The 20876-nt window shown below is 37.0% G+C and overlaps 1 protein-coding gene across 5 annotated transcripts in view; it reads right to left on the reverse strand.

Annotated features, from left to right (window-relative positions):
- The window catches only part of ARFGEF1 (ADP ribosylation factor guanine nucleotide exchange factor 1), a 131365-nt gene that overhangs the window by 68349 nt on the left and 42140 nt on the right, over window positions 1-20876 (reverse strand). For 3 of the 5 annotated variants that reach the window (XM_004011722.6, XM_060393727.1, XM_042254278.2), the window contains exons 2-7: window positions 16707-16737; window positions 16024-16180; window positions 14687-14833; window positions 13015-13194; window positions 7825-8101; window positions 4669-4779 (exon numbers count right to left, since the gene is read on the reverse strand). In XM_004011722.6, the coding sequence (XP_004011771.1) occupies window positions 4669-4779; window positions 7825-8101; window positions 13015-13194; window positions 14687-14833; window positions 16024-16180; window positions 16707-16737 (903 nt within the window). The remainder of the gene's footprint in view (window positions 1-4668; window positions 4780-7824; window positions 8102-13014; window positions 13195-14686; window positions 14834-16023; window positions 16181-16706; window positions 16738-20876) is intronic. The other 2 variants (XM_042254277.2, XM_060393728.1) reach the window with 1 other exon arrangement.

Below are 20876 nucleotides of genomic sequence, written 5' to 3' on the forward strand. Positions count from 1 at the left end.
GAGGGTGCCTACAGGACCAGGCCCCAGTAAAAACTCTGGGCACTCCAGTCTCTAAGACCTTCCCAGGTAGACAACACTTCTCGATTCAGTGTCAGAGGAATTAAGTTTCTCAGGCAGCTTCACTGGGAGAGGACTCCTGGAAATGTGCACCTGACTTCCTCAGACTTTACTCTGCACGCCTTTTCCCTTTGATGATTCTGCCTCGTACCATGATTTGTCACAAATCACAGTGCTGAATGTAACTGTATGATGAGCGCCATGTGTCCTGTCAGGGAATCACCATATCCTCCGGAAATCCTGGGAACTCCTGACACTTCGTTTTCTCTTTCACCTAGATGTCAATCATCTGCAAGCTGTTCTTGATTCAACATCTATTATCTCACTTCTCATTCAGTTTTTCCTCTCCATTTCCACTGTTACTATCCCATTTAATTTTAGATTACTATACACTGATCTTTTATAACTTTCTATTTCTCCACTTAGCTTCTTAGAATGTTATTCTGATAAGTTCATTTCTTAGTTCTAAAATCTTCAGTGGTAATTTATTTTGCCCTAGGACAAAGTCCAAAATCCTAAGCCTGGAATGTATAACCAACCATTGGTTAAGTGAATCGCTTAAGTGAAGTCACTCAGTCATCTCCAACTCTGCGACCCCATGGACAGTAGCCAACCAGGCTCCTCTGTCCACAGGATTTTCCAAGCAAGAATACTGGAGTGGGTTGCCATTTCCTTCTTCAGGGGATCGTCCCGACGCAGGGATCGAACCCGGGTCTCTTGCATTGTAGGCAGATGCTTTACTGTCTGAGCCACCGGGGAAGTTGCCAACCATTGGTTGGCTCCTAACTATTTCAGACTTATTTTCTACCATACGACACAACATCCTCTCCACTTTACCCAAACCAATGCCTGCTGATTCCCAAATTATTCTCTCCAGACTTTAGCCAACAGTGTACAACCGTCACCACCACTCCCCACACCAGCATGAACAGTGTCCAACCATAAAACACCACTCCCTACACCTGCATGAATCCATACAGTCTAAGTTCCAGTGTCATTTCCTATATGAAGCCTTCCTGCATAATTCTAGCTAGAAATAACCATTCCTTTTTTCTGAATTTTAATAGGATTTTAGCTGTTTCTTTCTAATGGCACTTACCTTACATTCCTACACTCCAGAACCCTTTTCCTCCAGAGCATGGTCTATTTCAGATAAACTTTTCTATCTCCCTACAGAGCCATGCCACCACCACCCCACGCTTCCACCAGAGACTCCTGGACACTCACGGGCAAGTCTGAGTCAGTCTCTTGTGGGGTCACTGCTCCTTTCTCCTGGGTCCTGGTGTGCATAAGGTTCTGTGTGTGCCCTCCCAGAGTCTGTTTCCCCAGTCCTGTGTCAGTTCTGGTGGCTCTATGGTGGGGTAATGACGACCTCCTCCAAGAGGGCTTATGAATGGACTAGAATGCAAAAGTAGGAAGTCAAGAAATACCTGGAGTAACAGGCAAAATTTGGCCTTGAAGTACAGAATGAAGCAGGGCAAAGGCTAACGGAGTTTTGCCAAGAGAACACACTGGTCATAGCAAACAACTTCTTCCAGCAACACAAGAGAAGACTCTACACATGGATAGCACCAGATGGTCAATACCAAATCAGACTGATTATATTCTTCGCAGCCAAAGATTATATTCTTCGCAGCTATACAGTCAGCAAAAACACGACCAGGAGCTGACTGTGGCTCAGACCATGAACTCCTTATTGCCAAATTCAGACTGAAATTGAAGAAAGTAGGGGAAATGACTACACCATTCAAGTATGACCTAAATCAAATCCCTTACGACTATACAGTGGAAGTAACAAATAGATTCATGGGATTAGATCTGATAGACAAGAGTGCCTGAAGAACTATGGACAGAGGTTCATGACATTGTACAGTAGGCAGTGATCAAGACCACCCCCAAGAAAAAGAAAGTCAAAATGGTTGTCTGAGGAGGCCTTACAAACAGCTATGAAAAGAAGAGAAGTGAAAGGCAAAGGAGAAAAGGAAAGATATACCCATTTGAATGGAGAGTTCCAAAGAATAGCAAGGAGAGATAAGAAAGCCTTCCTCAGGGATCAATGCAAAGAAATAGAGGAAAACAACAGAATGGGAAAGACTAGAGATCTCTTCAAGAAAATTAGAGATACCAAGGGAACATTTCATGCAAAGATGGGCACAATAAAGGACAGAAATGGTATGGACCTAAAAGAAGCAGAAGATGTTAAGAAGAGGTGGCAAGAATACACAGAAGAACTATATAAAAAAGAGCTTCATGACCCAGATAATCACGATGGTGTGATCACCAACCTAGAGCCAGATATCCTGGAATGCGAAGTCAAGTGGGCCTTAGGAAGCATCACTACGAACAAAGCTAGTGGAGGTGGTGGAATTCCAGTTGAGCTATTTCAAATCCTAAAAGATGATGCTATGAAAGTGCTGCACTCAATATGCCAGCAAATTGGGAAAACTCAGCAGTGGCCACAGGACCGGTAAAGGTCACTTTTCATTCCAATCCCAAAGAAAGGCAATGCCAAAGAATGCTCAAACTACCACACAGTTGCACTCATTGCACATGCTAGCAAAATAATGCTCAAAATTCTACAAGCCAGGTTTCAGCAACAAGTGAACTATGAACTTCCAGATGTTCAAGCTGGATTTAGAAAAGGCAGAGGAACCAGAGATCAAATTGCCAGCATCTGCTGGATCATCGAAAAATCAAGAGAGTTCCAGAAAAACACCTATTTCTGCTTTACTGACTATGCGAAAGCCTTTGACTGTGTGGATCACAATAAACTGTGGAAAATTCTGAAAGAGATGGGAATACCAGACCACCTAACCTACCTCTTGAGAAATCTGTATGCAGGTCAGGAAGCAACAGTTAGAACTGGACATGGAACAACAGACTGGTTCCAAATTGGGAAAAGAGTACATAAAGGCTGTATATTGTCACCCTGCTTATTTAACTTATATGCAGAGTACATCACGAGAAACACTGGGCTGGATGAAGCACAAGCTGGAATCAAGACTGCCAGGAGAAACATCAATGACCTCAGATATGCAGATGACACCACCCTTATGGCACAAAGTGAAGAAGAACTAAAGAGCCTCTTGATGAAAGGGAAAGTGGAGAGTGAAAAAGTTGGCTTAAAATTCAACATTCAGAAAATTAAGATCATGGCATCTGGTCCCATCACTTCATGGCAAATAGATGGGGAAACAAAGGAAAAAGGAAGAGACTTTATTTTTAGGAGGTTCCAAAATCACTGCAGATGATGACTGCAGCCATGAAATTAAAAGACACTTGCTCCTTGGAAGAAAAACTATGACCAACCTAGATAGAATGTTAAAAAGCAGAGACATTACTTTGCCAACAATGTCTATCTAGTCAACACTATGGTTTTTCTAGTAGTCATGTATGGATGTGCGAGTTGGACTGTAAAGAAAGATGAGCGCCAAAGAATTGATGCTTTTGCACTGTGATGTTGGAGAAGACTCTTGAGATTCCCTTGGACTGTGCAACCAGTCCATCCCAAATAATCAGTCCTGAATATTCATTGGAAGGACTGATGCTGAAGATGAAAATCCAATACTTTGGCCACCTGATGAGAAGAACTGACTCATTTGAAAAGACCCTGATGCTGGGAAAGACTGAAAGCAGGAGGAGAAGGGGATGACAGAAGATGAGATAGCTGGATGGCATCACCGACTCAATGGACATGAGTTTGGGGTAAACTCTGGGAGTTAGTGATGGACAGGGAGGACTGGCGTGCTACAGTTCATGGGGTCGCAAAGAGTGACACTCAGCTGAGTGACTGAACTGAACAGAACCATGAAATTTTATGTGCTGCTTAAGTATTTGTTGAATGAAAAGATGTATGAAAAATTAAGATGCAATCAGATGAATATGTGCTTCAAGTGTTACTAAAGATGGAAATATATTATTAGAAATGATGCTATAAATGAAATCAGGTATGGTTGAAATAGTACTATTGTCATTCAAGATTTATACTGTACATTTAATTATATTTCTAGAGCATCTGTAGCAAGGTACTATGCTTAGTCCTATGCAAGATACAAGAATTAAATAAGCTTCAATGGATTGGTCTTGAATCTAATGCTATCTATAAATCTATATTGTTTACAAAAAAAGTAAGTGAAATTCCTAAGAGACTTTAAAAATTTTTTATAATACAATCCACATGGTAGGACTTGACCCTATACCCTATATTATGACTTGGTCGTGATAATAAAGGTATAAGAAATCACAATTTTTTCAAAGATATAAAATACTAAAAACCAAATAAATTTAAACATTTTCTAATTTATAAAGTTTAGCATATTTAGGAGGATGAAGAATATACCCTGCCTGTATCCCACTAAACGAAAAATAATAATAATTTTAAAAATGGTATCAACTTTTTTTAATGCAGTGGAAATAGTGGATTTTTACTTTTTAAAAAATTATCACTGAAACTGGAGAAAAAGGAACTACTCTTTTATAAGCAGAGACACTTAAAAATTTTTTCTGCATACAATTTTAGCCTTTTTTGTTCCACACAATATAAAAACTATCTCCACTGTTAGATAAAATAACATAAGACAGAATAAATTAATTTCAAGTCAGATACACTACCTCCAACAACAATGTTCACCATTTCTTCTACAATGCTCTGTACAATGTCTTGTGGCTTTTCCTCACAGTCATGGTTTTCTCCATCATATAATATATCATTTTTAGACAACGCTTTAAGAGAGAAAAAATTTAAAAAAATATTATTTTAGCTTTTTAGAAATTTTTACTAAACATTTATAATGGAAAAAACCTAAGAAATTAAGAATAAAAGGGAAAAAAATCGAATAGGTTATACGAAACTCGATGCAATTATCCTTTAAATCTTCAATATTTTAACCAAACCGTATTTTAAAATGTTTTATAATTTCAAGTCAACTTCAAAAATGATTCATTTGACAAGCTATTAATATTAAATAACTATTCAACTTCAAGTTTTCTAGAAGACTAATCCTTTAATCCTATAGATTACATTAATCCTTTAAAAATCAAAAAATTTTTAAGTATTCTGAAGGAAACATTTCTAACATGTCCCACATGCTAATCAAATAATATTAAATGTAATTAAACCTTGTTTTGATTAATGAGGCCCACCAATAACAAGCTCATTACTGTGCTCTAATGTAACAGGGTCACTGAAGAACCAGAGACAGGGCTATCTGGGCCCTTCCTTCCTATTTCTTCCCCAACAGACTCCACATATCCAATGTATTAATAAAACTAAATTTAATAAGTAAAAAAGAATTCATCCCTCAATTTAACACTAATTGAAAACAGATATAACAGCCAATCAGAAATTCTGAACACACAAGAAACTAATAAAACTTGATATAGCTGGTGAGCCTGTACAGACTACTGCAGATAAAAATAGGATTTCCACTGGGTTTTCTGAAATGCTGAAAGTATCTCCGGAAGGCTCAACCAGCACTTTGTGCTGCTTTGGGAACTGGGACCCTGTTCTGGAAGCCACTGCCCTACACCAAACAGCCTCAGACCGCATGTGAGCTGACAGTGCCGCTGTCTACACACCCTGATCTCCACTCACCCTACGATAAAACCACTACTTATACTCTGGCTTCCAGAAGTCCATTCTTCCTGCTGTTCACTGCTCCTAATCTACTGTTTGCTGCATTCTGCAAAATACTGAATGTCACATAAGAAATTTGATAAATAAGCATGTCAAGTCAGTAACTTTACAAAAAATTCAATACAACATTTAGATTCTTCCGTGGAGTAAAAACATAAATGTCTTGAGAGATAATCTTTCCATCACTCTTAAGGTGTGTGTTTCTGCACTCTACTTGGCTAAAATTATTACCAAGAGTCTAAAAATTAATAGTTTCAATGTAACTAAATATAGTCACTAAATTTTGCACAAAATGATTAGTGAATCAAAAGTCAACTCTCTTTTAAGTCATTTGACAGAAATAGATTAAAGTAACAGTGAAAAATATTTATTACACATGGGAAACCATTACAGAAGTTAACTGTTATGGCCGAAGTCACATAGCCAGGAAGTGTCAGAGATGTGATTCAGAGCAGATGACCCCACTCTAGACCATGCACTCTGAACCAATGGCTCACAGGCAAAATTTTCATTTATGCAGCTACAGGGAGAAAAACACCTTTAAAGTCAAAGTAATCACAAAATGATGCAGGAATTATGTTGTATTTGTAGCTCTGCATCCTGAAAGCACCTATAGCGGTATCTACTACACAGTAGGTGCTTCCATTCCTTGGGTCTCGGCCTATGCTGTTCTATTAGAAAACTTCCTAAATTTTCTAGCCAGTCAACTCCTACCTTTACCCGAACAAGATCCAGCTAAAACATCACTTTCTCTACAAAAGTACCTCCTAACTTTCCTCGACAGAATTATCTCACGCATGCCACTTGCAGGGTATAACTCATTTATACATGCCTGACCTTCCAGGCACATGACAGACACCCTAAGAGCAATGGCTACACCTTTACCAGCTTTCTAACCCCAATTCCTAGCACAGTGCCTGGGACATAGTATGTGAAATCAATGTTTGCTGAAAGCATGGATGAAGAAATGGAAGAATAAATAAAGTTGCAGCTTTCTTATAGATTAGCTCTTTGAATCAGCCCCTTTATCAGCTTACAGTGAAAGAAGGGGAAATTTTATCAAGGGCAGACTAGGAAAACGTAAATCATATTATAGGCAGTGCAGATTTACTATTAGCATGAGTACTGAGAATGCTTGGTTTATCAAAAGTGTCTCTTTTAAAATAAACACCAAATAAAGCACGAGAGTAAAAAGCCACCTATTCATGCCACTGCCAGTGTTCATGCCACTGTTACAGAAAAGATGTGGTTTAAAAAAGTCAAGAGCTGAAAATTACAATAGAAGATTTTCCTCAAAATCTGTTCTGAAAACAGAATTCAGATGAACTGTAACTAAACCCTAACCATCCTAACTCTATTGGAAAGGTAACAATTTCCATCATTTTTTGACATTAAGCTAAGGAGGGATGAAGGGAAGAAACTCACTGCCTGGCAATTTTATAGAACAGCTAAAGCTGAGAACAATGTTTGAGGGGAAAAATGATTGCATGTGATTCTTTAGAGAAACAAATTTGTAATAAAATAAATAGTTTAATTTTTGTAATCTTGTAACCTTTTTCTTATAAATAAGTACACTTAGAAAAAACACTGCCAGAGAATATCTAAATATCATTGACTATTACATGTTAGGATTTAAAAATAAGTATTTTTGTATGTCAGGTGGTTACTCACAAGATTTCTTTTCATATTTAATTTCAGTACTCTTTTGACACCAGAATTTTGTGAGTTTAAAATGATGTCCTAAAATTTTCAGTCACATTCCAGAAAACCTTACAAATAAACAGGTCTCCTGTTTGCTATAAACTAATTTTAAGAAACCTGAAGCGCTTACATAACACGCTCACAGACATTTATGACCCTCGTTAGCAACATATCTCCTCCAAACCCATCTGTAAATCATCATGCTTGTGAGATACTAATGATATCTGCATAATATCGCTAATAGATGTCTTATGGGCTGAAGTGAAATTAACTTTACGACTAGGCTGGAAAAAGTCCACAATTACTACAATGTGTCCAATATCCATTAGGTCATATTACTCTATTCACATTTCTTTACCAGAATTGCCTTCCTACATTCTTCCCTTAATACACACTCCCCACCCCCACAAACACTTTCTCAAAAAGATTACTTTCAGCTGCAGTTGCCTGATCAGCTTCAGTCTGCTCATTTTCTGCACTGGAAATATCAGATCCATTTTCGGGCTCTGTATCATCCTGAAGGCTTTTGTCCACATCATTTGTCTGGGGATCAAGGTCCCCTTCGTGTTCTTGGGATATTCGGTCAACAGTCTGAGGTGGCAAGTATCTGAGTTGAGGTGATTCAGGCTCATGATGGCTTACTGGAGACTGCAACAGATGGTGGTGCTGTCGATGCCTTTCTTTTTCCATTTGTTTGGCTTCCTGCAACTGCAAAGAAAGAAAACCGTTTCCTGTATTTGGCAATAAGAACAGAGATGGACGTCTTTCACTATATCCTCTTGTCAATATTTTTGGTGTTTAAATAATGTAAATGTATTACTTAAAAGAAAAAACAAATTTTTTAAAATAACCTTAGGATGATAACTAGATTGTTGCCAACAGAAAAGCAGACTTACTTAAAATCAAATAAAAGTTTCACTAAGGGAGAAAAAACGTAGACGGGGAAATAAAATACACACACATTCATTTTTACTTAGATATACAGAAACAGAGTCTAGACATATATATATATATAAGAAGCTAGTAATAATGGTTACCTATAGGGGATACAAGTTAGGAAAAGTGGAGGGAACTTTTCAGTGAATACCTTTCTGTAGTATGTTCTTCTGTCACCTTGTCAAATGTATTAAAGATAATAAAATTACAATGAATAAATAAGATGGCAGGAAGTACTTAAATGCCTCTGACCAATCAGTCATTTAAAGAATGAAAAAACTATCTATAAATGTTCCAGTTTTATTTTAGGAGACCTGTCATTTTTATGTATATAATACCACGTGTAAAACTGGCTCACTTACAGGATGCTAAGAACAGTAATAATCAAGATCACAGGGTTTCATTTTTTAGCACTTTATTGCTTTTAGACACATCTCTTTTGGTCTTCATGACCATTAAGAAACATTCTCACAGAACTAATTTCCACAAAGATAAATACTTTACAGTGTCAAATATGAACATTTCATACTCCTAGTAATGTTCCAGGTTATGTGTATCATAAAACTAAAAAAGAGGGAATATGTCTGTGTGTATATATATATTCTTTTTTTTCTTTTTGATTCACTTTGTTGTACAGCAGAAATTAACATAACATGTGAAGCAACTATATTCCAATAAAAATTAATTTAAAAAATTAAAAATTCTAGGTTATGTGGAAATATCAGAATTAGCTATATGAATTTATAAATTAAAGTTGAATTAAAATATTTTAATGCTCAAAAGGTAGGAAGAGACTTATAATCAACATCATCTAACTCCCTTGTTTTACAGATAAGGAAATGGGCATGACGAGTTGCACACAGAATCAGAAGAGACTTCTCAAACCAAAGCTTTAGCCTATTTATGAGAAAGTTAACTTCCAAATTAACAGTGAGGAACCTATGACCTGCAGTCCAATTTCACCCTCAGCCTAACCTCAGCTAATTTGTACTATGGTTTAGTAGGGCAAGCACACGTTTTGGAACTACAGACAAGCACAGTGTTGAATTCTAGCTTTCTTCTACTTATCCCAGACTTGTATAAACCCTAGAAAGGGTCCTGAAAATAACCTTTAAACATTTTCTATATATTCTCACACTTTAAACATTTTCTATATACTCTCACACTTTCTAGAGCAGGATTTCTCACCATCAGTGCTACTGACATTTGAATCAGATAATCCTTTATTATATGTGAGTGGAGCTGGGATGGGGTGGACACTGGCTGGTGTACTGAACAGAGTTTAGCAACATCCCAGTCCATGACAGGTCATGACTCACCCCAGCAAGTGTTTCAAATGTGGCTTTGGGCACCTCCAGTTGAAGACGACCACTCTAGAGAAAGAAACTAGCATTTTCTCCTTTAAAATTTTAGACGTGAACACTTTAAGTGATTTTATTTGGAAAGGTGAGGAAAAGTTATCAGTTATATATATAAATGAATTACACATCCAGCTTAGAATATTTTAGCATACATGGAAAACCACTCTGTCCCCCTTTTAATTTTCACTCTCTTCCCTTTCCTACTTTTCTCTAATTATCCATAGCACAGAAGTAAATATGCTTCATGACTTGACACATGTTCATAGCCTTTATCATAATTCAGTTATATATTTACTTGTGTGATTATTTAAGACTCACTTTTCCCTCTATTCTCCACAGATTTTAAGCTCTTAGAGAGTAATGTCCATTCAGTGCTGGTTTTGTCCAGAACTGTATAACTGAGAACAAGAACAGTGCCAAGAAAATAAAAAGAACACAGCATAATTTGCTGATCGAGTCATTAAAAAGTGATAAAGGTAGTCTCATTCACTTCTTTTTTTTCATATAAATTTATTTAATTGGAGGCTAATTACTTTACAATACTGTAGTGGTTCCTCAAAAACCAGCAAAACAATTTTTTGTGGTTGTAAAATATGAGCAATAATCCAATGCTAATAATCTAAAACACAGGAAGAGTGACTGAATAGACTATGGTACATCCTTGAGTACTATACCATCAGTCAAAAAGAATGAGGAAGTTCTTTAAGGACAGACATGGAATGCTTTCCAGGAAATACTGCTGACTGAAGAAAGTAAAGTAGGAAAGAGTATCCAGAGCAGTGTGGAAGCCAGTCTTCCCAGGACGGCCACCAGCCATCTCCACTTCCGACCCTCACTTCCCAGTACAGTTCCCTCCCACACCATGCCAGGGTGGTCTGGGTGATACTTCAGATCATGAGACAGACAATGTATAATGGCTTCTGCCTTGCTCCTCTTTCTTCTCATTCTCTAGCCCAGTAAAGGCTTTAAATGACCCCATCCCCAGTTAATACTGTGATCCACACAGCCAACTAACTGCAACCTCATGTGAAATCCAAGCCACAGCCACCAGCTAAGACACTCGGGTTCTGGACCCTCAGAAACTATAAGAGATGAGCAGCTAAACTATGAGGTTTAAGCAGCTGAAGTTTGGGGTGATCTGCTATGCAGTGATAGATATGTAAGGAAGGTGATACATGAAACCATACATACATGTGCTCACTTGTGCTCAAGAAACGCAGAAGGATAAACCAAAAACCACAGAGATGAGCTACATCCAAGAGGTGGAAAGGCAGGAAGGAGAGGACTGGCATGGTAAGAATGAGTAGACCTTTTGTAGATCTCTACCTCTTAAGGCACAGTAGGGTTTAAATTACTTAAAAAACAAGCAAGCAATTAAACCAGAACGTGAGGGGTACTGAAATGGAAAACAGGCAGTAATAAATGAACTTAACTGTATTATAAAGTAATAATATTATACCATTGAAGAGTATGGAGAAGCAAAGAACTAACCTAAGTAACTCTGGGAACCACTCTAAATGGATAGATACTATCAGGCTGAAGACAAAAAAAACAACAACAAAAAAACAAATATAAATGTTATAATGTACCCAGTAAATTTGCTTCTCACAGTGGAATGAGTCAGCAATTCAAAAACTATCATATGTACATAATAGGCCTGAACAAATAATGTATCACAGAAAATGAAAGCCTTTTATCTTACTGTATAAAGAGAAGTTACAAATAAAGAGAGGAGGCTGCAATGAACCCTGTGGTATTGGAATTAGAAGTATCAGTATGAACACATAAGTTTTCATATATATGGATGGGTAGTCACATACAGATTGGGGGAGGTAGGGTAGGGCGGGTAGTTAGTATGCACACATGTATTTCCTAGTTCAATCTGCTGAGAGGGAAGCAATAACAACCCAGCTGCAACGAACACACCTAGACCTCAGATTCTGGTTCCTATTACCATTCAAAGGAGCCAGGGCTCCCTGTTTATGTGTCTACTACTCCAGACATAAAGCAGAAAAAATTCAAAATGAGCCAGGAACAACTTGAGATTCCAGAAGTACTCAACAAAGGACAGGGGCTTGTCCAAAAGGACAGAAGGCCAAAGCTGGAATATTTGGGGCAACAAAATAACAGAATTAGATTAGAAACCACAGAATAAACACTCATGAATACAGACTGATAGAAATTAAAAACTGAATGAAAAAATATGAAAGGGGAGTTAACTCTGGTTAATAAATATTTAAGGAGAGAGAAACAAAAACCTGCACCAGGAAAACACTGCAGTAATAACTGTTGCCAACAAGATCTACTGAGGGATACTCAAATTGGGTGTGGGGGAGTGCAAAAGAATCTCCAAGATATTTATTAAATGTAAAAGAATAAATTTTCAGTAGAGGAACCTGGAAGATACCACTTTAAGCAAGTAATCAGGGTTACTGTACTTAATAGTATTATACCAGTGTAAATTCCTGTTTCTCAACACTGTAATATGATTATGCAAGACATCGGTATTAAGAAAAGTAGAATAAAGAGAATCTCTGTAAATACCTCTGCAATTTTTAAGTTTAAAATCAGTTCAAAATAAAAAGTCAGAAGTTGGTTTTCAATTATGAAGACCTAAACAATTAGGCCACCTCATGTGAAGAGTTGACTCACTGGAAAAGACTCTGATGCTGGGAGGGATTGGGGGCAGGAGGAGAAGGGGACGACAGAGAATAAGATGGATGGATGGCATCACTGACTCGATGGACATGAGTCTGAGTGAACTCCAGGAATTGGTGATGGACAGGATGGCCTGGTGTGCTGCGATTCATGGGGTCGCAGTCGCAGAGAGTCGGACATGACTGAGCGACTGAATTGAACTGAACTGAAACAATTAAAAAAGATTCTCTAGCTGCTGGTCTCTTACTTTCCTCCCCAAATATATTCCATTACTACAGAAATTTATTTCACTTTTTAAAGGCTCAATGAATAATTTTCTATAAGAATAGATCAAACTAGGTAACTTTCTAACGACATTCACTGATCTAAGCTTGAGAGCAATAAAAATATCAATTCATAAACACTTCCATCAGGATGATACCAATCAATCTCTATCTTTCAAATTCTATTTGTGATGAGAAAAAAAACACAAAACATTTTAATCCAAAACCAAACAAGTCAGTAAGCCAGTCAAAACAAAATACCACAGATCTCCAGTACATAAAACTGTAAACAAAGATATTTTCTGCACAGTCACAAAAGATTTTATTATAATTTTTGCAAAATCTTTTCTATAGTTGGTGCCTGTGGTGTTCTATACCATCTCTCTCATTTTTTAATACTTACTGCTTGGTTTTCCATGCGTGCAAAGATAACATTTAACATCTGAGTGAGAGTAGCTTTGGCTGTTGTCTGATTGATGAGATTTTTGCTTGCTAGATATATGTTGTAACATGTTCTCACAGCTTGCAGTACAGTTCCTTCATGAATTTCTATGTGTTGAGATGTTACTGCAGTTAGTAAAGCCTTAAAAAAAATAGAAAAAGAAAACAAAGATAAAGCAATTTTTCACATCCAGAGTTTCAGCACAAAAATACATGGCTATTTTTGTATCAGAATTAAAACTTTCAGACACCATTACCACTTTACAGTAAACTATACAAGAGTTTCTACCTACCTTAAATATATCATCAACTGTGTCATTTTAACAGAAATATTATTTTAGTCTACTAAAATGTACAACATTAATACTGTCATAGTATAGCAGATATATGCTGCATATGATGTATCTGTTGAGCTAAATGTCAACTTTACAGAATACATATTGTATCCTATTCACTTTCAAATTTTCCTGAGATCTAACTTGTAGACTGAACTCAGTGTGCTGTTGTTATCGTTGAAGATAATTGTTTTAAAATAAATGTTTTAAAATAAAACATTTAAAATAATCCTCCAATAAAACGAACAGCTTTAATTTATGTGAACTGTCACACGTTACTCAATTTCTCAAAAGCAAGGACTCGTATCTTTGTCCTTCACATACTAAACAAACCACAGCTGACACTGCAAGTGAGAGGCCAGACTGGATCGCTTTTTTAGAATCAAGATATTTTATGATTTATGAAGAGAATGCTGCTATGAGACTGAAAAGCTCAGAGGGGTGATAACCACACGTAAAGGAACACATTATACATGTAAACTAAAGTACTAATAGTACAAGAGAATTTTGCTGACAAATCAACATACCACCACTACTATTAGCAGTAACATTAAAAATTGAGTATTTACATAGCAGACTGAAAACACAAATGAGTGATTTTTCTTTAAAGGAGTTTAATGACCCAGGTCTATCAGAGCACAAACCCAGGACGATCACCCGAGCAGGTTCAGCAGACTGACAGGTAAGGGAAGCAGGGAAACTGGTGCACAAGTGGTTCACATGGTGAAGCCTGGGACTAGAAAGCAGACTACAAGGGGTATGGCAGGAGAAGAAGAAACTAGAAGGGCCACGGGGCCTTCACATGGGGCCCCGAAGCTCAAAAGATAGATCAGGCCAGAAACTGAAAAGCTCTGGAAGATTCTGGGGGCCTAAACTGGGACCTTCAAAATAAGAGTCTTCGTCTAGCAAACTCTCAGCATTTAACAATAAAGTCCCCTGAAACAGAATCTAAAAAGCCCCCAAATGAACTTTATCTTATCTGGAAAGCACATAAAATGATTTTTCCCAATGCTCTCAAGGTAAAAGTGAATGTGAAGTCACTCAGTCATGTCCGACTCTTTGTGACCCCATGGACTATAGCCTACCATGCTCCTCCGTCCATGGGATTTTCTAGGTAAAAGTACTGGAGTGGGTTGCCCTTCTCCAGGGGATCTTCCTGACCCAGGGATCAAACTTGGGTCTCCCGAATTGTAGGCAGATACTTTACCTTCTGAGCCACCAGGGAAGTCAAGGTAAAAGGCTTCTGATTTTAAAAAGTACAGATAATGAATAACAAATTCAGTTCTTATAATTAATTACCTTTATTATTTGTAACTGAACTCCTTCATCTGTTTGAGGACCTTGGAAACAGCCACAAATTGTTTCAATAATTCTATCAATTAATTTTTTGCCTGGTGTTGTACTATCTGGAGCATTGCCAGTCAAGTGCCCATAAGCAATAAGTTTCTGAAACCAAGAAAGAAGATAAAGATCCTAATTAAGCTAACAAATACATATATATATATATATATACACACACACACACACACAGTAATGAAATACACATTAAAATTATAACATACAAATTGATTATATGTTAAACTTTTACACAAAAATATTAAGATATAGCAAAAGTCAAGGCTATACCAACTTTTCCTGAAGAAAGCTTTATTAGCTATAAATATGTGAAAACATTTACACTTGTAATAATCACAAAAACAGCAAAATAATGATAACAAAACCATCAGGCAATACTTTGACAAAGGCAGGCCTTAGAACTTGTCTCTGATGAGTTGTAACAACTCACTGCTTTCTATCCAAACATTACTAATACTGCTTTTGTGAAAGCTATCTTAACACACTCAAACAACCCAAATCTGTTTCCAAATTAGATCTGTGAATATGCTGAAACCCAATTTCCACACACTGGCCACAATGTATCACATATTTGTTCATGTATCATTATCATTACAACCCTGGAAGGAAGGCCTTAGATATTATAATTTTAATTTTTCAGAGAAAACAAGGCCACAAATCAAATGAACTTATCCTTAACCTATCTTAACAACAAATCATATGGATATGATTTTTTCCACTCAATTGTTAGTTTAAAAGGTATAATCCCCAAACAGTGAAAATACCTGAAAAGAGAAGGACTCTCTCTCTGGAATTTTGTCTCACAAATATCTAAGAGAATCTGCATACACACATGCGCACGCGCATGTTTGTGTGTGTTAAGTAAAATAGAAGACAGAAAAGAATTTTCTGATATAAAAAAGGTCAGTGCTAAAGTTTTGCAGTAAGTATAAATATTGAACTGTTAGTATTAACCTACCGCTTTACATAAAACAGCAAGCATCTAGTAAAATCACTGCAAATAATGAAGTATGCAAAATCACCAGCAGGTTAACTTTCATCATTAATAACCTTAGAAAAGACTGCCTCTCACTAAGCTAACTAATGATTTGTATTACCCTTAACCTAGAAACATCTTTTTGCAACTACTGTTTCTCTTGAGTGTAAGAAACCATTTAGTTTCTTACCACAAAAAGAATAATCAAGGCTTTCACAGAAAATGCCTGAGCTATTCATCAACTGTAATATATAGGAATACATTTAAATTGGAGGGTTTTTAGATAGTGCCATTTTATACATACCTGTAAACAATCTAGAGATGTACTGACTATGCGGGGACATTTGGACTGGCATGCCAATTCAAAGGGGAGGAAGTACTTGTCTGCTTCAATAAAATTTGTCTTTGATTTCACCGGTGGAAGGGTGCTTGATCCAGCTTTTGCTTCTCCATGAGGAGGACTAAAGGAAAAAAGAAGAGTTTGATTAGAATATTATATTCATTATCTTGATGATATTCTCACTCTAATTCCAGTTCTAAAAGGCACTGTGCTAAACCAATCTTCATTTTCTCATATTTCATGAGGAAACCAAAGCCCAGAGAAGTGAAGTGATTTGCTACAGGTCATAAGCTAGTCATTAAAGCTATAACTAAACTTAAGAAAATTATTTAATTAATTAAACAATTAATTTTAAAATTATATAGGTTTACTAAATATTTAGTAATCTTTCTTAACATGAGTCAGTCTTTAAGCAAAGACAAAGCATATCTTACGGGATTTCAGAAATACCCTTATTTATAAAATCTTTTTGTATTTATAAGTATGTTTATAATATTTCTCAAAATCATTTTTTAAAAATTGATTTTATTACAAAGATCACATACAGAAAATCTGCCACATCCAAACAGAGATGATTACATTGTTATTTTGCCAAGACTAATAAGTTTTCAAATTATTTTTACTGAAGGAAAAAAAACCCCACAAACCTCTGCTTTTCAGTTTCCGCTTTTATTTCCTCTGGTTGGGGACGGGGGGAGAAAAGAAGCATACATTAGAAAACTTGACAAGAGAAAGATCATTCACTAATCTGATTACAGGCTTTAATTTATAACTTCTATAAGATGTCAGGAAGGATACAATTTCAAAAAAAAATTAGGTACTAAAACTCTGTTGCTGCCAAATGTATTAATTTGCAGAAATACTGTAATTCTATAAGACTTATGAAGAACATACATTAACAACCACAAAAATAGGTACAAATTACAGACTACTAATTTTCAAAGCATTTCCTTTTCTCAAAGTAGTTTTTTCTTGGGGGAGGAGGGTCAAGTTAGTATTTGCATTAACCAGAGGCATTAGTATTAAGAACAGAATAATATGTATACTGTATTCAAATGACAAAATATAAGGCACATGTGAGTGAGGAAAATAACTCAAGACACCCCCTTGGGATTATCTCAAGGAGATTATCAGGCCAGGACTATAACTTCTTGATCATGCACAGATATGTTGACATTTAACCAACTTTTCTACTTATGACTATACAAGGCACTATAATATACACATGCCCAGTTTAATGGGAAATTTTCCCTTTTGCTGTTTATATCCATAGGAGATGAGGTAAATTTGAGGAATTGTACCTGTCACAGAATAACCTTAAATTTAATAATAAATTGAGGAATCTGGTTAATTGATTAAACCTGTAGGAAATCTGTAAGAAAAGCATTCAAATATACCATTAATAATAACCACAGTTATTGAGTATTTACTATGGGATAAGCACTATTACGTTTTACATGGACTAACATATTTCTTAACTTGGAATAAATGCCTAGTAACACCTCATTCAAGGAAACTGCCTCTCTGATAAATCAGGGCTTGAAAAGAGTTTGCTTCACGTTGGCCTTCAACAGAAGAATCAAGAAGTATAGTTGACCCTTGAACAAGGTGAGGGCTAAATTATAGTCAGCCCTCCACTTCTGCTGTTCCTCTGTATCCATGATTCTATCTACCAAGGACTGTGTGCTACTGCCGTATTTACTACTGAAAAATATCCATGTACATGCAGACTCACGCAGTTCAAATCTGCACTGTTCAAGGCTCAACTGTAAACTAATTAATTCTCAATTATTAAAGAAAAAAAACCAGAAGAAACAAAACACTAAAGTATCAAATTAAGAAATAGTATACTCAAATCCAAAACCACTTGGTGCTTAACTGTGAAATACTTTCCCATTAAAGTCAGACTCATTACAAGGATGACCACAAACAGCAAAATAGTTCTGACATTGCTCTGGAAACACTAGACGACGCAACTAGACAATACCAGATGTGATAATAAAAGTCCTCAGTCTTGAGCTGAAATAAGACAAAAACCAGACACTGGATTTGTTTGTTTTAAATATGTAGTCATAACACTTTATTACTGACATTCTTTCAGGAATCATTGTCTCTCTAGCCATTAACTCACCCTATCCCTTCACAACCATTTTTGTACAATGTTTCTAAAACCTTAGAAACAACCACTATATTATTTATAAAAGGAAAAGGTTAAAAATTGGAGGAAATAGGTCAGTGTAAATTAGCATAAAAGTATAGATTTTAAAGTATTTTAAAAGAAACGCAAGTTTTACTCCTTCCGGGTACATTAAGTTACTGCAAACGAAGTATTTTAAATTACTAGAACAGTTAATAAGGCACAGGACTTGATAAATGAGCAGGAAAGAATGATTTATTAAAAAAAAAAGCTGATCACATGCAAGTTATGTACCTGGTTCCCCAAGTATATTCAATATTCTCTCTCATAATATGATTTCCATCAACTTGCTGAGCAGTTTTCTTTTCCTCCACTGACAGTACAATATAAACTTCAAAATGATATTTATACAGATTTCAAGAAATTCTATCAAAATGCATAGGTATGATACATGTGATTTACACCTACCTCTCATGACATCACTTCACTTCTCATGACATTGCTGTCTTACAGCTTACAGAGCAACAGCACTTACTCACTCAAAGCAAATTGATAATTTAAAGAAGTGAAGTGAAAGTCGCTCAGTGGTTTGACTCTTTGTGATCCCATGGACTATACAGTCCATGAAATTCTCTAGGCCAGAATACTGAAGTGGGTAGCCTTTCCCTTCTCCAGGTGTTATTCCCAAACCAGGGATTGAACCCAGGTTTCCCGCATTGCAGATGGATTCTTTACCAGCTGAGCCACAAGCAAAGCCCCAGTCTAAGGAAAAGTGAAAATGAAGTTGTTCAATCTTGTCTGACTCTTTGCAACCCCATGGACTGTAGCCTACAAGGCTCCTCCATCCATGGAATTTTCCAGGCAAGAGTACTGGAGTGGGTTGCCATTTCCTTCTCCAGGGGATCTTCCCGACCCAGGGATCAAACCCGGATCTCCCGCATTGCAAGCAGACACTTTTTACCATCTGAGCCACCAGGGAAGCTTCCAATCTAAGGAAAGACAAAGCCAAATGGAAGAGTCTGTAATAAACATATTAAAACTTACACGTCCAATGTACTGTCTCCTTAAAAACAGTAATTGTAGGAGGTTATGCTTCGATTATCATAATACTGCCAGTATTCAAAAATATTTGTGGAATTCACTGCCTGCAGTTCTTTCCTGCCTGCTTCCTTCTTTTAAATGAATAATCTCATAGAAGGAAAAAATCTCTAGAAAAGGAATCAAAGTCTAACCACCAATTAACCACAAGTGGTTTGGAGCCAAGCATGAAGAATGGTATGTGACCTCAAAACAAAAGTTCTTAACTTCAGTGCTTCTGCAAATCATGGCAAATTGTCAGTTTGCAAGCAGTGTTTTAGAAAAAGTATGTAACTCTCATTGGATTCTGAAAGAAGTCTGTAATCCAAACTATAAAGATGATATAGGATTAATTAAAAGCAGTAATTTGGATCAACAATGACTAAAGATGACTATACATTTAAGCAATTTTAAACAAAACATTTCTAAAATACTACATAAATGTAAGGGATCACTCTGAAAAATAACATGCCTTTGGATGTATATATATTGTGTTAGGTTTACTTTTTCAAAGCCAATCCTATGACTTTAGCATCACATTTCATACAGTTAAGGATTAAACAAAAATACAGGCATTAAATAGAATGTTACAGTATTTATGGAAGAGAGAGATAATGGCTTGAACAAAAGCTGTGACACCAGGGATGAGTAAATGTGATTCCATGGACATCGTGGGAGGAAAAACAATGAAACAATCTCATTTATCTAGGAGGAGGAGAAGGAGCAAGAAGAGAAGATGGGGCTTGCCTAACTGGATATAAAGGTACCACTAATTTAGACACCAGTTTTCTCCCTGTGCACTAGCTGGGGCGAAGGTGAAGAGGAGGAAAATTTGGTATTATCTTGTTTCAAGCAACGGGGATGTTCACGTGGCAGCATTCAGCAGGCACTCAGGTGTATGAATTTGAAGAGCAAGAGATAATGTGACAGACTGTATTCTCAAAAATGGTCACTATTTTATTTTCCACCCCCACATGCCCTTCTGCAAAGCAGCCTTGCACACCTCACCAAGAGAAGACAGTCTAATTTCATCCTTCTTACGTATGGCTGGCCTCAGAAATTCATTCATAACCAACAGCATACAGTGGAAGTGACAGGGACCACCACCAAGATTCAGGTCAGAAAAGGCCAAGCAGCTCCTGACCAATTCTGGAATGCTGGGTCTCCAGACACCCACTCATGGAACACAAGGGCCCTGATGTGGGAAGTCCAAGCCACTGGGAAGCTGTATGTAAGTTGTTCAGTCAACACCACCAGCTGAGCCCAGCTTTCAAGTCATCACAGCCCAGGCACCAAACACGTTGAGTGAAGAACCCTCCCGAGGATTCCAGTTCTCTGCCATTCATGTCTCCCCCAGCATTTGTGTCTTCTCAGCTGAGACTCCCGACACTGTGGAGCAGCAACACGGCTCACCTGAATTCCTGACACACAGAGACTCTGAGCATAATAAAATGGTCGTTGAGTCACATCACTAAGTCTTGGACTGGTTTACCATACAGCAATATGTAACTGGGCCTCCTAAGAAAGGGCTAAGGAGGTGGGAGGAGACTGGGGTTTGAAATAACTCTGGCAAATGGGAGAGACAGCTAACTGAGGAGCACAC

Source organism: Ovis aries, chromosome 9, assembly GCF_016772045.2.
Source record: "Ovis aries strain OAR_USU_Benz2616 breed Rambouillet chromosome 9, ARS-UI_Ramb_v3.0, whole genome shotgun sequence".
NCBI lineage: Eukaryota > Metazoa > Chordata > Mammalia > Artiodactyla > Bovidae > Ovis > Ovis aries.